Source organism: Ornithorhynchus anatinus, chromosome 16, assembly GCF_004115215.2.
Source record: "Ornithorhynchus anatinus isolate Pmale09 chromosome 16, mOrnAna1.pri.v4, whole genome shotgun sequence".
Taxonomy (NCBI): domain Eukaryota; kingdom Metazoa; phylum Chordata; class Mammalia; order Monotremata; family Ornithorhynchidae; genus Ornithorhynchus; species Ornithorhynchus anatinus.
In genome coordinates, this window is record NC_041743.1 from 7,177,048 (window position 1) to 7,194,504 (window position 17,457).

Consider the following 17,457-nt stretch of genomic DNA (forward strand, 5'->3'; position numbering starts at 1 on the left):
TCCAAATGTTTAGTACAGTGCTCTGCACACACTAAGCACTTAATGTATACTACCGATTGATTGATGAACACTTTGTTGAAATGATATCATTACAGACCTCTGCCCTATAGAGCGTGCTCTGGAAATGACTCTATGTAGGCATGAAGGTCTTAGAAAAGCTGCAAGACCATGTCCTTCCTGTGGGTTTTCCCCTAAATAGCCCATTACTCCTAGTGACACTTTCCTTGTGGCCACTCTGGTTCACTTCATTCAGGAAGGTGGGCAATTCTGAGGGGAAACACCAGCTGTTCTTTTAATGATTGAACATGTGTTAGTTTGTGAGAAACAAGTGTGTTGTTGGGTTATTTCTCTTTTATCCCAGACGAACCACTGCAAACTTGGGTTATTTACATTATCAGCTTTACAATAAACGTGGGAAATTTCTCTCCAACAATGGTGAAAAATCTACATTTGAAATCAAAATGTGCACTGGGTAGAACAGCCCTCACTCATTTTTCAAAATACCCAGCAGTCCAACAACCTCAGGGCATTGTTTTGAATAGCTCCCCTCTCACTGGACCTCCCCACATTTAACTCTTTTTAACATTAAATTTTTAACTTTTTCTCCAGATCCCTTTCCCTTCTAAGTTAGCTATGCATTTGGATATGTACCCTTTGGGAGCTCGGTATTCATCCCACAACAATTATGTATATAGCCGTAATTTATATTATATGAATGTCTATAAGCTCTAGACTGTAAGCTTGATGTGAGCAGGGAACGTATCTACCATTATTGCTATTGTTCTTGTCTTCCGTCTCCCCTGATTAGACTGTAAGCCCGTCAAAGGGCAGGGACTGTCTCTGTTAGCGATTTGTACATTCCAAGCGCTTAGTACAGTGCTCTGCACATAGTAAGCGCTCAATAAATACTAAATACTACTACTACTGTACTGTACTTTCCCAAGTGCTAGGTACAGGGCCCTGCATACAGTAAGTAATCAACAGATATCATTGATTAATTAATTCTGACAACAGAGGTAAGATGAAGAAAGAGAAACCAATCAAAAATGGGCTTTGGCATCAGCAAGATTCATCAAAAGGAAGGGCTCTCCTGACTTGCCATTTAGATGAAGTCCTGGAAAACACACATTCAGGGATTGATAGATATCTCAAGCATCTGTCAAGAGACCTTCTATATCGTTCCTTCCAAGAGGCCCAATATCTCAGCTGTTAATTTTTTTGGGTGAAACTGACATTTTTTCATGGCTGAGGAATATCAGGTAAGTTGGTTGACGAGCGTCGCTCCCGAATGACATTGGATTCTCCCTGGTCAAAGCTGAACCTGCAATATACATAATGTTGCCCAAGACTGAGAGCCAGGAAACTGAAGTTTTCTTGGAGAGCTGGACTGATGGATTTCAATCATTTGGGGTAAGGTAAATCTGTCACCCCATCACTTTTACATGGGTAGCACCACCCTAAATCAAACATCTGCTCAGTTCTATTCATATCAAATGGATACACCCAGAAATGCCTGGGTCAGGATTGTCTGCTGAAAAAAACAAACAAAAAGCAATCAAACCTTTACATTAGCCATCATCTCCTTCCCTTCACCTTCCTGGATTCCCTTTCAAATTAGTTGCAAAACACATCAAAAGAGGTCAATTTCCTAAGAGATGATTTGGTGACTTAACAGTGATGTAGTTCTGAGGTTATAGTTCAAATCTGGCTCAGTTTGGCACTATCTGAAACCTGAGACAGTTAGCCATCCATGGTTTAAACAAAACAAAAACCTACCTGTTTCCGGCTTCCAACAAAATAACAGGTTAAGGGGGAAGTAGGGGAAAGATCAGTAGGGGAAACATGACTGTGCCTTTGGCCTAAGCAATAGGCCAGAGGCAGGATAAGAGTACTCTGAAAGGAAAAGATGCCAATAGGAAATCTGTTCTGAGGAGGAAAAGAGGATTTCAGCCTACAAAGCTAGTAAGCCTCCGCACCTTTTACAAGATTTACAGCGACCAGAGGAATGTTTATGTTCCCTTCTGATGGGCTTACATCTGGATGGCCCCCTTCCCAAGAGGAGAGAATATGACAATCAAAATGATGGCCGTTCAGGACTCCCTAGTTGACAAAGTGCCACAAACAAGATACTGGTCCCACACAGAACAAGAGAAACTGTGCCAGCTTTGCTGTGGCTCAATAAACTTTATTATTCTTTTTTATCATTTGTTTTTTTTTTAAAGAATTCATTTCCCTATCATAAAAATTAGACAACCACAGCACCACCAGCAGCAGCAGCAAAGTCCGTGGAGTTACGTCGATGGTGGACAATTCATTGGGTGTTGCCAATGTCTCATAGGTCCTAAGGAGTCCATAAATGGAAAAACAAAACAAAAACAAAACAAAAAACAGAAAAAACAAAAATAAAAACACCCCAGGATGGTGTTGGGGAGGGTCATAGTTTGAAGGTTTCGGTTTCTTCTCCCACGGTGAACTGCAGATGTATTTCAGCGGGGGCCAAGTACATCATGCTTCAAGAGAAGAACCTTCATACCAGTTCCAGCACCTGATTTCCCAAAAAAGAAAAGAAGAGCAGTTTAATGAGCGCTCAATGCATCACTATTATTATAATAGTACTTGTTAAGTGCTTACTATGCACCACACTCTGTACTAAAGCACTGGGGTAGATGCAAGATAATCAGAATAGACATTAACCCTGTCCCACAAGGGGCTCGCAGTCTAAGTAGAAGAAAGTAGGTTTTAATTATTATTTTACAAATGAGGAAACTGAGGCACAGAGAAGAAATCACTCAGCAAACGGAGGAGCCTGGACTAGAACTTACGTCTCCTGACTCCCAGGCCCATGTTCTTTCTACTAGGCCACGCTGCTTGGATTCAAGTGGGAGCATCTGAGGATGGAATCTGTGGATGGCTTGCAGGGAGGTTGGTAGGAGAGGGGAGGAAGTCTGGAGGGGCACCGAATTTAAGTTTTTGTTTCACAATGCAGTCACTTCTTAATTGATGGCTAATAATAATAATAATAATAATGATATTTGTTAAGCACTTACTATGTGCCAAGCACTGTTCTAAGCGCTGGGGTGGATACAAGTAATCAGGTTGTCCCATGTGGGGCTCACAGTCTTCATCCCCACTTTATGGATGAGGGAACTGAGGCAAAGAGAAGTGAAGTGACTTGCCTAAGGTCACACGGCAGACAAGTGGTGGAGCCAGGATTAGAACCCACATCCCCTGACTCCCAAGCCTGTGTTCTTGCCACTTGGTTGATCTTCCTTTCTGCACTGACCAGAGTGGGGTCAAAAGCAGGCCAAACAGCAGACCTGATGTCTTGCTTTATTTTCCTCCTCAAGATGTGTTGTTGTATGTCCTGACACAATGTAAGATGGGGTCATAATTCCCACCCACTCTTCTTTTTCCTTCTTCCTTCCCAACAAAACATTAACTCATCTGAACTCTTTCAATCTGAAATCCTGCTGTCAATCTGCTGAGTGTGGCATGTTTGCTGACGGCAGGTCTTTTTCCATTTAAAAATGAATGAAGTGTTCCGGGCCAGTGCAACCCTTCTGTTAACTAGGGGGTCTAAAGGCTCAGTTGAGTAAACTATCTACCGGATGTGCTCCTGTCGAGGTGTCTGAGCCGGAGAGAAATAAGGGAGGTTGAGAGCACGACTGTGCAGGATGTCCGCACTCCTCATGCCCCTTAAGGAAGCAGCAAACGCCCCAGGGCAAACTTCTGCTCTCCTTGCTAATTACCACAATGTGTATCACTTAGAAAGACACCTGTGACCGAAACCTTCTCTCCTTTAGCACCGGCCTTCTACTACTGCTCAACAAAATTTCCATTCATTTCATGGTTTCATAATTCTGGATCTGCCCTACTTTTCAGTGTCATGGATGCCACCGTTTTGTCTCCAGAAAGCTACGGGACTGCTAAATCAGTCCTCCGGGGAGCAAGAACGGGGCTTATCTGATACGCAGAGCAACGCGAATTGCTTGGGGGGAAAATGCAGAAAACATACACGTTAATTATACGGTAAGGAAAGCCTTTTGGAGGTTCCAATTCCAGGTGGCTGAAATTTATAACCTTTTCCCACTGCTCATCTGGGGCCTTTCTTGTCATTTTTACTTCCTATTTGGGGCCAGGAAAACTAAGGGGGCAAGTAATAATAATAATGATGGTATTTCTCAAGTGCTTACTCCATGCCAAGCACTGTTCTAAGCGCTGAGGGAGACAATCAGGTTGTCCCGCGTGGGCATAATTCCCATTTTACAGATGAGATAACTGAGGCACGGAGAGGTTAAGTGACTTGCTCAAAGTCACACTGCTGATAAGTGGCGGAGCCGGGATTAGAACCCATGACGTCAGGCTCCCAAGCCTAGGCCCTTTCCACCTAGCCACAATGCTTCACTACTGGGTTCACATGGGGATTCCTAGTGGGCAATGTCCCCCCATAATGTAGTTTCCAGAGGCGGCAGGTGAGCAGGCTCTGGAGGCTGGCACACCAAGCGGCCCTCATGACCTAGCTCTCAGGAACGAAGCAAAGACCAATATTGGCTAGCGCCTCTGGGCTGGAATACACACCCACAGGGATAAAAAGAAATTCCAGGTGCCCAGATCCCATTTCACCACCTTGCTGGAGAGACCCCTTCAGGTGCTCTGCTTTCGTTTCAGTGGGCCTTGGTTCTCTAATAAGACCTTCGATGCAGGGGAGCAGGGATAAGCTGAGTGAAGTTCATGGTAAACCCGGCCGGGAAGGCCGCGGATTGCTGACCACGGGTCGCTGCTGGGCGGGTGGCTCGGCTTGCCGGGTGCCTGGTGGTCCCAGCTCTCTAAACTCTTAGATCTCTCATGGGAAAGACACCTATGAAAAAAACTTGAAACTTTTCAAAAAAGTGTCAGGGGAAAGCCTGGCTTCAAAGAGTAAGCAGCCTCCTTTATGAGAGTCTTTACCAATGGGGATAAGGCAGAAGATCAGGGATCTGGAATAAGGGCAGATGGCCTGTCTTTTCACGACCAGAACCAACCCCAAGTGGCCAGAAGTGGCCAACCGGCCATTGTAGAGAAAATCTCTCCTTGCCTGGCCCCAAATTTCAAACCCAACATACACCTATAAGGTGACTGTGCCAGAAATGTACAAAAAGCTTTAGTTTCCTGGGCCCAATGTTGTGAAGTATGATCACCGGAGAATGGCTACGAGAGGAGTTGGAGGAGAGGAACTGGGGGAATGTGTGGAGGGGCACCCAATACAATCCACTGACTGATTGACTGCATGCTAAATCCTGAATTGGTAACATAAAACTTAATAGCTTCTGTGGCAACCGAGGCCTACAGCCTGTCTGTCAGGTAGAGCAATATAAAAGAGGGAACCCCAGATGAGTGAATGTCTGGGAAATATCCCCTCACTCCTTGCTAGTTCCGGGATCCTCTCCAATACCACAGAGGTGTCTGGGCACGGTAACAGCCGAACAGATGCCCGTGCCTTCGCCACAGCTGCAACTGAAGTTGGTGTCTTTAATGTGGGTGCATTTTCTTCTCTCTCCCTGTCCCTGGAGCTGGTGCCAGTAGCATTGACTTCATTCCAATGACAAATACTTGTGCCTGGGATGACCCCATCTAATGGATTCTCCGAGCCACACATTCTGCATGACCTTGTTCCACTCTAAAAATGGATCTGAGTGTTTATAATGGAGGTGCCTGAAATAACTTACCTTAATTGTACCCTGACTGTTAGCAGCAATCAGCACATTGGACTCCTGGAAAAGAACACGACATGTGAGAGTCTGGAGTGGGGATCGCAGATGGAAAAATCCAAGGAGACACTTTGCTTAAGCCAGTGAGGACACCCAGAGGACCAAGAATGGATAAGGAAGGCTCTGATGAGGCAGATCTTATAATATCCCTGAATTTATGCACTTTGAAGTACTGAATTGAAACTGGCTGGAAGGATGACCCGCCGGGCTGAGGGGACCAAAGGTCTGTTGCAGTATTGGCCTGGTTTATGGTCTTTACTCCAAAAGAAAAGAAGAGATTGCTAGGAGGGAGGGGAAGTAAACCACAAAAAATAATGGGTGAGAACAACACCCACACTGACACTAAAAAACAAATCAGAACCCCTTTGCCCAGAAAAGCTTTCTTTCCCCACCCCCTCTGTTTTGGCCCTGCAGTTCCCTGGAAGGCTGGAGGTGAACATTGCCAAAGGGGTTGGCACAAATGGCAGCTGTATCTGCAGCAGCACTGAGATGAAGGGGCAGAGGTGCCTGGGGTAGGAAGGGAAGCCAGCTAGGATGTCTTTTGAATTATCCTATCACTTAGCACATAAATGTTTAATAAACGTAGTGGCAGGCATATTCTCACACTTCAAAGGAGTTAGCATACATGCAAAGAGTGTGAAATTTAAGGAAACAGCTCGCCTTAAACCAGCAGAGGGGTAAACTGATCGGGGTCTGCACTTAGCAGCCCATCATTATGCTCAACACAAAATGAGATTAGACCTGCCTCATCAGAATGTTCTAAAGTCTGCTGCTGCAATGAAGCAAAGGGGGAGACATCTCGGTCCATGGCTCCCTTACAAGAAAGAACCACTCAATCTGTACTTTGGAAATTGTCCTCTTCCTGCCCACTCCAGGATCACACCATGTAGTGCCTATTGGAAGCTGAGCTGGAACAACTGGTATCTTTCCTTTAGAGAGGGAAGTATATAACACAAACACACACACACACCCACCCACTGGATTTGGTGACTTTTAGGACTGACACAGGAAGACACTCTACAGTAACTCTCTCAGGCACCCTTAGCGTTTGTCACGCCAACCGAGAATAACACAGGAAAGAACAACAACTCCACTATGTTACCGAGAAAAATTCTGATTAGAAAAAAGCTCCGCCAAAAAGTACTTACTTGAAATGATTTTAGCATTCAACTGCATACTAGACAGGTAGATTGACTCAAGATATATTCATTTTTGTATGCAAGGTAGTAGCAGAACCAGATATTTTACTTCTATTACAGAGGGCTGGAAGTGGTAGGTGAAGGCAATCATTGTTGGTTTTGAAAGATTCTTGTTTGCATTGTGAATGACTGGTAATTCCCAGCTCCTGCTGGAGTCTGCCAGGGTACCAATGTAAATAAGCTCTGGCTCAATGGGTTGGCTTCCTCGCAAAAATAAAACAAAAATGCCAGCAGGTAATTCTCATTTCTCTCTGGAACCTGCCATTTTGTGGCGGAAATCCTCTCCGGGGCAAAGCTAATCACCGATCTACTGCTTTCATCCTACACATGCAGAGGGAAAATTGGGGGAAGGGGGTCCGGAGGAGGGAAAGAGGTGCAAAAAGGGCAAATTGCTTGTTAAGCCACTAATATTTGGCTCAGATATATTGAAACAAAAGCTTTCTATCCCCTGGAGGAATTATTTTCTTCCTTGTGGACTGTCTATAAAAGAGCCATTATGTCCAACACATTAAAATCTGAAACATGCTGTGAAATAAAAAAAAATATTCACAGAGCATGAACCTCACAGTAACAGATATCTGTGTAATTGATTTTTAAAAATAATCAAATGCATAACTTTTACGGTAGACATAAAATCACCTACCAACACCATAAAGGTTTCCTCTAGATTCAGGGCTGGTTTTATGGCTTAAACACTTTAACTCTCAATTTAACCATTCTCAGTTCCTAATAAACCCTTTAGTGAATGCCCTTTACCTTCATCCCAAAATACAATTAAATGGCCACCACCTCAGCGCAGTGCAAGGGGAAGAAACCGCTCCCATTTATCAGCTCATTTTAACATAAACAATGAACCTCATCAACAGTGGCATTTATTGATGTTTATTGGGTGCGGAACATTGTACTAAGCGCTTGGGAGAGTATAACAGAGACACATTGCATGCCCACCACGAGTTTAGTCTAGAAGGCGAGCAAACATTAATATAAAGACATAGGTAATGTGGATTGAATTAATATTTCCACTTCCCCTACACTCCATTCTAAACTGCTCAGGTGAAAGCCTCTGTACTCACTTTTCTTTTCTTTCTTCGGACCCCTGCCCTTGTGACATATCCCCTAAATCCACTAAGAGGATTCGTACACCCTCAAGACTTATTCCCTGGTTCTACAAGGTGTTTTTTTTTTCCTCCCCCAGACCCCTTGCTTCATGTTGGGACAATCAGTGCCCATAGTTACTTTCGGGACTATTTAATAATGGCCTGGCATTGGGAGCTAAATAGATCCTTGTAGCCTCAAAAGAGCCAGAGCACCTTAGAAAAAATGAAGGCCACCCTAGTGCTATCTCAGCTAGAGGACTGAACCTGCTGAATCAAGTCACCTAGAATTGTTTTCAAGCTCCCAAAAGCTTAGTACAGTGTTCTGCTTATAGTAAGTCCTTGATAAATAATAATGTTGGTATCTGTTAAGTGCTTACTATGTGCAGAGCACTGTTCTAAGCGCTGGGGTAGATACAGGGTAATCAGATTGTCCCACGTGAGGCTCATAGTCTTAATCCCCATTTTACAGATGAGGTAACAGGCACAGAGAAGTTAAATGACTTGCCCACAGTCACACAGCTGCTAAGTGGCAGAGCCAAGATTCGAACCCATGCCCTCTGACGGCCTAAGCCCGTGCTCTTTCCACTGAACCACGCTGCACTGACTGATTGACTGACGTTCATGGACTCAGATGGAGGCTAATGATCTTTGTGTACAGCAAACCACCACCGGATTCCAGGTTTCGAGAAACGTGGCCCTTTCCCTCACTGTGGAACAGCCCAGCAGCTGGCTAGAAGGGCTGAGGTTGGAGGCGATCCCTCTCTGGGCCTTGATGGAATTCTGCCCAGAGTCATGGATACAGGAAAGGAGGGGACGTCTGGGACTAATTTTCTCATTCTGGGGGCACTCCGGTGCTCCCCACCATTCTTCTTTGAAAACCTCCAGCTGAGAAGGCAGGGATACAGGGATAGAGCGGGATAGCCGGGACTCAAAGAACAGGTGTCCTGGATGTCCCTATCCCCCCTGCACCCCAAGATGGAGCAGGAGGCAGGATAAAAGATGCTCTGCAAAGCTCCCAAAATGAGGAGATAGGAGACACCTAGGCCCACCCACTCCAGGGCCGATAGAAGAATATGGTTCCAGCAAGTCGGCAATCACCTTCCTGAAGTATACCTGAATCTGTGGCACTGGTGACCATGGCACAGGAGAGGTGGTAATATGGTAACTGTTTAAAGAATTATGGCCACTCGTTTCTTATTTTCAGGGCAAACAGAATGATCTTGCATGAAGAATTAGACACTGTGCTGATGCTAAATTGGTAATTCAGTGGAAGTCATCAAATCCACCTGAAAGGTTCCAGAAACATTCCTTCCAGTCCCGAGTTCAAGGGTGATCTCTAATTTGGAAATTCCCCTGCTCAGAAAGACCTTAAAAACTCCAGAATTATTTCACATGTCAATCAGGATAAGACTGAAACCTACATCCTCTGCCAATCTTCTCAGATGCTTCATATCAAGACCAATGGATCGGTGGGGAATGTGGATCAGCAGCCCTAAAAAGAAGCCGGAGAGGGTGGCAAGCAATTTTCAAGAAGCTTGTTTTGTATCCTTCAAGAAGGCTTCCCTGATTAAGCCCTGATTTCTGCATCACCTCTGCACTTGGGTCTGTACCCCTTGAACATTTTGAAAATATCAAAATACCCCACCCCCACAGAACAGATGTACATATCCATACACATATCCATACACTCTGTCATTCCCCTACCTGTAATTTATTTTAATGACTGCCTCTCAGGATTGTGAGTTCTTTGTGGGCAGAGATCATGTCGTTCTTAGTACAGAGCTCTGCCCTCAGTAACCATAGTAAGCGCTTAAATACCATAACTATTATTATTAAGCACTCAATAAACACCAATGATTGGAATGGCATGAAACTCATTGTGAAGGAAAGTTAAGGAAGGATAAATGGTAAGCCATGCTATTTTGTAAGTCTAGGACATCTATACCTCCTCAGAGGCCCAGGAAACAAGGAGGTGGCCCAAAGTTACAAAATGAATGGTTCAAAGTATAAGGTGAAAAGAATAAGAATAGTATTAGTAGTATTTCCTGAGCATTCACTTGGCGTGGTGTACTAGACACTTGGAAGCAGAGAACTAAGGAGTGACAAATTCCCTCTCTCTATTGGAGCGGAGGAAGGAGAAGAATAAGAAACAAAGTTTGCCACACTTGAAGACAAGTTATGGGTAGGAGCAGGCTAAGACCTCGCATACATTTATCTGCTAAAAGTAATATTAGCAGCTAAAATCATCCGGCGAAGGCTAACAAAATGTCCCTGCCTTCAATAGTATCGATGAACTAAGATTTTCTTCTGAATGTGTCTACTGAGTTCAGATTGGAAATCTACTCGAGCTCTCCACTGGGACAGGAAGGGGTGAAATATTAATTCACTTGTTAAATAAATGTATTCAACACCTCTTGTAAAGAAAGGTAAAATGTGACCCTCTCGAATTTGAAAATGGGATAAACCACATTCTAACTCACTCTTCAAGACCTTCACTCTTCAAATTCTCTTCCCGAGGCTTATTGTCTCATTTGGACAGAGAATGCTCTTGCTTTCTTCTTAATGATATTTGTTAAGCACTTACTACACTGACATCTTGCCTCCTCACTGCCCAGAAAGAGAGCTAGTATTCCCTGGAATGAAACACGCAACAATGCTGCAAATAAAAAGCCTAACTGGTTTTCTTCTTTTTATGCTAAAAGATGTATGCATAAAAGGAAGTGCTTCAGTTTTGGGCTTTATACTTATTATCCAAATTACCACCTCAAATTAAAATGGCTCTAGTTCTCACGTAGGGAGTTCACGGACTCTTTGTAATGCAGTTAAATATGATTTTTGCTTTTGGATCCTCCAGCAGGAAAAAGCTTTCAAATTAATTTGCCCTTTCAGCTTCTCTATGCATGATGTACAGTTCCCTTAAGGACCGCCCTCCCCCTCCCCAACCCACCCATCCACCCAAGCAGATGAGATGAAGATGAACAACCATGCAGAATTTCTCTGAGTAGGTCTCTGCTAGGGGACCCCCCTCAACTGCCCATCCTCACCATCCTTCCTCAATTTTCTCCACATCAACCCACCCCTTTCTGAGCTCTCCCCCTATGGAATCCTCTGATTTCAATACAAAAAGGAGAGAGGAAGTCATCAATTGAAAAGAAAAACACTTTGACATTTCCCAGCTTCTTTCTTCTGAGTCACACAGGTGGGTCCTGAGACACACACACACACACACACACACATACACACACACACAAAATCCCTCTTTTATTACCTTAGCTACATAGACAATCTCCTCCTCTGCTGTCCAGCTTCTGTTCATTCTGAAAATTCACAGGGAGGATGCTGCTTTCAGGTTGGGTTCAGCCTGAGAACCCACTGGATGCTCACATTCACATCATCCTTACCCCATGCTAGGCTGCACAAAGACACAGCATGGGGGCAGCACACTCAAAGGGAGTCAGACACCTGCTACTATGCAGATTGTAAATACAATAAAAAGAAATCTATTTCTCTGTCAAAAATGAGCTCTTTCCTTCCCCCAAAGATCCCTCCTCTGGGCATGTGGTTTGGCAGTAATCGTTTGCACAAAATGGGAATTCCGAGCCCCTCTGGGGGAACCCATGGAGTAACCAGAAGAAACGCAAATCTTCCTTCTCGGGTTCCTCTGCTGGCTCGACTGAAGTCAGGGTGGCTTCCCCTCTGATCCCACGCATGCCTCATTCTAACTGTCAATGTCCCGGGTGGGGAAAATTCAGGGACTTTGAACCATAGCTGCAGTTTCAGGTGATCCAGGACTCAGGCTCTCTGGACCTCGATTTCATGATGAGGAACATTATACCAGTTTCTTCCCTTCCTCACAAGCATGTTCGTAAAATTAATAAGATGCCTATAAAGTGATTAGAATGTTTGCAGGGGAAGGGTAAGACTTCATCACAGATATAGGGTATCGTTATTTTAATCCCCTCAAAGGTGCGCTGCACATTTGCAATAAAATCCTAGGTGAGCAGGTCAAAGTTGCTTTTTAAAATCAGCTTTCTGCAAGGTTGCTCAGAACTGAGTCATGACTGTTTCCCTACTCCTGGGCTCCACCAGCCCAGGGAACGGGAACCTAGAAATCTGAATATTTAACTAGAGTCCTGATGAAGAATTGCTGCCTTGTCGGGAAGGCCAAAGGAACTTCTTCACTTCCAATCTTCAGCTCACCCTCTCCTGAAAGGGCTCATAGAGAAATGAGACCCTCTGCCTAGACTGGAACAATTACAGAGTGCCATCAAGGTGACATGAATGAAAAAACCTGAAACACTGAATCCATGAACTTGATACTTATTTAAATTTTGATTAATGCTGATCATTGGAGTGCCTGGGGAATCAGAGCCAGATCAGTAAAATGGCAGATTTTAAGCTTGTAAAATGAATCTTTTCTAAAGCTCTAAAACTGTTCTATCAACCCTCATTCAGATTTGCATCGCTCAAATGATCGTATCACCCGTGTTTACTGCCCGCTTCCTGTGTGTCGAGCCAATTGCACATTATTCCAGTCTTGCAATTGAGAATACAAAGGTACAGAAATGTTTTGAGGTCAAGTTGAAGGCAAACCTGGAAATTGAACACCAATGTTCTCAATGAAAGATGAAATGCCTTCTCTGGCAGTCCCTTTTCATACGGTTTTGATCCCAGAATAAACAAAACGGTCTATGGTATGCTCTTCTCAGTGCACATACGCCATAAGTTCACTATCTGGATATTTTGGGAATAAGTCTCTGGTTTTTTTTGTTTTTTTACTTTTTACCTTCTGATACTACAGCCAAATGCATAAAATCAGGCCATATTCAGCAAAATATAGGGGCTGAGAAAGGGACAGGTAGTTGGGAAGCAGCACGGCTCAGTGGAAAGAGCCTGGGCTTCAGAGTCAGAGGTCATGAGTTCGACTCCTGGCTCTGCCACTTGTCAGCTGTGTGACTGTGGGCAAGTCACTTCACTTCTCGTTGCCTCAGTTACCTCATCTGTAAAATGGGGATTAACTGTGAGCCTCACGTGGGACAACCTGATTACCTTGTATCTACCCCAGCACTTAGAACAGTGCTCTGCACATAGTAAGCGCTTAACAAATACCAACATTATTATTACTCTCTGCACTAAAGCTTCATTCCATCATCATATACCTAAATTGCTGGGAGACCATTCAACAACTCAGTATTCAACATTGCTAATGCAAAACTCTAATTCAACATCTGAAGTTCCTGCCTCAAAATAATTCACTATTTCTTTTTTTAAAGCAAGGAAAACTTAAAATCCAAAATCAACACAATATTACATATCATTTCTCCATTAAACTGCATAATTTTCTTTGGATTTACTTGAATATCTGCTCTAATGAAAATTTACTAATAGAAGGTATAAGTAATTTCCAGGAGACAGAGACTGGGTATTTTTTGGATCACTTTCCATCCTGAAGAAGCAACAACACAAAGAATTTTTCCAGCTTTTATTGCTTCCTTTGTGCCAGCATCTAAACATACATCAAGTTCGGGTCTTGCTCTAAGGTAGGAAAATTTATATTTCCCTGATATTATTCAATACTCAGCTCTAAAAATGCTTTGTTTATGCCTACTTGTAGTGTACTCTTTTGGGAAAAAAAAATGAGCCTGGCACTAAGAACCTGGCACTTACTAAGTGCTGGAGTAGATACAAGCTAATCAGGTTGGACACAGTCCAAGTCCCACATGGGGCTCACAGTCTTAATCCCCATTTTACAGATGAAGCAAGATGAAGTACAGATGAAGCACAGAGAAGTTAAGTGACTTGCCCAAGGTCACACAGCAGATCTGATGAAAGAAAGCGACAGCCTACTAATTGCACAACACCTTCTGATGCCCTCCATGTACTTCTATTGTCTCGTCAGCACTACCAAATCAAAGCACAGGAGTGAGCGCTAGAAGCAGGCTTCTATCTAGTACAAACGAAAATGCTTCCTTGAATGATGAGCTACTAGCCATCATTTCTGAGCCTCATTCATTCATTCAATTGCCTTTATTGAACACTTACTATGTGCACAGCACTGTACTAAGCACTTGGAATGTACAAATGTACTAAGTGCTTGGAATGCCTCCTTAATAGACACCCAATATTTGCTGTGCAGTACCAACCACCCTGGGGTTACAATGATCCCAAGACACAAACATCCCGGGAATACAATATGTACTGCTTGATCCTACTCATACAAGGTGTTTTAAGAAAAGAACTCTTTACTAAAGTTGAAAAACTAATAGTCTCACAATTAGCTTCTACCTCTGCAGCTTCCTACAAGACTCTTATAATCACATTACAGCTCTTCGTTAATTCAATACTGTAATTCTTGCTTCAAATTGGTTTAATAAAGACAAACAATGCTTCAGTGATATTTATCATTTCAGTATGCAGCAGGTGAGGGAACATCCTATTATTTTCCAGTTCTGGAATGGGAAGGGATTTCAATTCTGAACATGGAAGCCTGTGGGAAAATGCATCCCAACCGATGACAATTCACGATACAACCACATTTTCAACCAATCAATAAATAAATTGCATTTACTGAGTGTTTATGGTGTACAGAGAACTGTACTAAGCACTTAGGAGGGACAATATACCCAAGTAGGTAGATATGTTCAAGTTCCCTGCCCACAAGGATTTAGTTCACTTATATCTATCTACCTCAGTGCTTAGAAGAGTTTTTGACTTATTGTAAGATCCCAACAAATACTTTAAAAAAAAAAAAGAATTTACAATCCAGAGGGGCAGACATAAAATAGTTGATTGCTTGATTCTGATTTGAAACTACCAGAGTCAACAGGCAGTTACAAATGAGGAACTTGTGGAACGGCCAGCCTTCAATTATCAGTACACATGGTCCTATACTTCTAAGAATCTGCTCTTTATGGAAAAGTCATTACCTGGTTTGCCTTGAGTGAAAAATAAAGAGCTGCATATCTGTTAGCTGCCAGAAATTTCAGTCATGATAACTACAAATGCTGCCTCGTGGCATATTTTCCCTCACAATTCAGAACAGTGGGCTAGAGAATACTTTAAACTGGATGGGATGATGCCAAGGAAACATGAAAGATGCTAGGAAGTATTGTATGGAGGGGAACGATCAGGCTTAGCCAGCTGCTTTAAGCCAGACAGAGACCTCCAATTTTTATAGGAAGGCTGCAGAATGCAGACAAAAGACATTTCATTTGTCCACATGGTTGTTTCCGGCAGCTTCCAGTATTGGTGAGCTTCATTATTAAAAAGACACTTTTGTTATGTAGCCTTTCTGATTCCAGGCTCCTGACTGCATCAAATTTCCATTTACAGTAAATAAACCTTAATGTATTCACGTAAACTAAAGAAAGGATATTTGGATAATGGGAGGGGGCATTTATAAGTTGCACTTAAGTCAAAGGCATCTTAAGTCGGGGAGAAAAAGTTGTAAATACTTCTGGAGGAGAAATATGGAAACATACATGATCAAAAAATTCAAGGTTCCTTCCCTCTTTTGTCAGATCAATTGGGAAATACGTTTTAAAGTAAGACTGCTTCTCTATCACACAGCATTTACTCTCCATCACACGCCTGTGTCCCTGAGACCAGGGAATCTTTAAAATCATGCAATATAAGAGAGACCAGGAGCAAGGTCAATAGTTTGCTATTTGAGATCATGCGGCTTTGGAGACTGGCTAACTTATTAAGTGGAAAGCAACGATTTTGGGGAAGTGGAGCTAAGAATTCCCAGGCCCTTCTCCTTACAACTCTAGTCACCCCTTCACTTCAGCATGGAAGCGGATCCAGGCATATTCACTTCCTCTCCTCTTGTGAAGGCGGTTCTGCAACAAAACGTTCTGCAGCAACATCTCCTCTCACACCTCGCCCCGACTTGCTCCCTTTCCTCTAACCCTGCCTCCCCACAGCACCTGTGTATATATGTATATATCTATAATTCTATTTATTTATATTAACGCCTGTTTTACTTGTTCTGATGTGTGCATATATAGATCTAATTCTATTTATATTGATGCTATTGATGACTGTTTACTTCTTTTGATGTCTGTCTTCCTCCTTCTAGACTGTGAGCCCGTTGTGGGCAGAGACTGTATCTCTTTGTTGCTGAATTGTACTTTCCAAGAGCTTAGTACAGTGCTCTGCAAACAGTAAGCTCTCAATAAATACGACAATGAATGAACATCTCAAAACTCCTTGAAGCTGCAGCAGAGGCATCTGCCCACAACGGACACTGGTGATCTTGCTTGAGGTCCTCGAAGACAGATGCTGAGAAGCGGAATATTCTGCCCTAGTGCTCTTTATGTTCTATTATTTCCCCAAACTATAGTTTATTTTAATGTCTGTCTCTCCCTGTTGAAGACTATAAACTCCTTGTGGGCAGGGATCATGGCCATCAACTCTTACATCGTATTTTCCCAAAGGCTTAGAACAGGGCTCTGTGCATGGTAAACGTTCAATGAGTACCACTGATGGACTGATCTAGTACAAACTATCAAGAGTCCTGGCTCTTGCCGACATGTTTTGCTAGAAGGGGTGGGAGGGATGATGGAGGATAAGAGAGAATGGAAATAAAGGAAGAGAAATGCTGTATTTGAGCTCATGTCTAACTTATTTTATCCTGTCTGGACTAGTGCCCTTTAAATATTCCACCAACAGAGCTGTTGCTGCTGATTTATTTCTCAATAAGCAGTCATGGTGACAGAAGCTGGAGTGAATGGCAATTATCCTTCACTACCTTAATGGGATGCTGATCCTTCAAAATAGATTAACAAAGACAAAAGAAAGACTAGATGAAGCACATGGGGTTCAGGTGAAAAGCAACTGTTTGTTTTGCCAGGAGAGAGTGCTGATCTTTCAACTGACAAAGAATTGTGCCTTTTTTTTTTTAAACATCGAAACTACTATATGGATCTCTTTGTCTGCCTATGGCTTTCAATGGTGAATGTATTGCAAAAAGAAGAATTTAGAAACAAGTGTCAGAGAATGATTTAAGGAATGAGATTATTTTTTGCCAGTGGTTCAAATTTAGACCAATTCATGCCCCTGAATTTATCATTCACAGAATGGTTCAGGGTTTGGGATTCTCAAACCTAAGGACTTCTCCTCACAGGTCCTGCCCTAAGATCACGGGACAGGCACAGGATGTTGGGAAGATCGATTCAGGGAAAAGCCCGGAGCGGTGCTTGCCACTCTATGCCAAAGAACTATCATAGACCCTGCCTGGCCCATTGCAAGAACAAGGAAGGATCCTGTGGAGGACGAAGCTCATTAGGATTCGAAAGAGTTCAGGGGTCACCCTGTTCTTTATGCAGCAAATGTAGCCTCAAAATCCAAAAACATTACAGGGAACATTTTGGCCACATCAGCATTTGCAATCAAGCCATCACCCACAAAAGG

The 17,457-nt window shown here is 43.1% G+C and overlaps 1 protein-coding gene and 1 non-coding gene across 2 annotated transcripts in view; both read right to left on the reverse strand.

Moving 5' to 3' along the window:
* Positions 1–2,164: 2,164 nt before the first annotated feature.
* COP1 (COP1 E3 ubiquitin ligase) overlaps positions 2,165–17,457 on the reverse strand; it is a 173,446-nt gene continuing 158,153 nt past the window's right edge. The window contains exons 22-23 of the mRNA XM_039914350.1: positions 5,706–5,750; positions 2,165–2,545 (exon numbers count right to left, since the gene is read on the reverse strand). Coding sequence (XP_039770284.1) covers positions 2,528–2,545; positions 5,706–5,750 — 63 coding nt within the window. The 3' untranslated portion in view covers positions 2,165–2,527. The remainder of the gene's footprint in view (positions 2,546–5,705; positions 5,751–17,457) is intronic.
* Positions 15,151–15,287, reverse strand: LOC114817578. Its single transcript, XR_003765440.1, has one exon.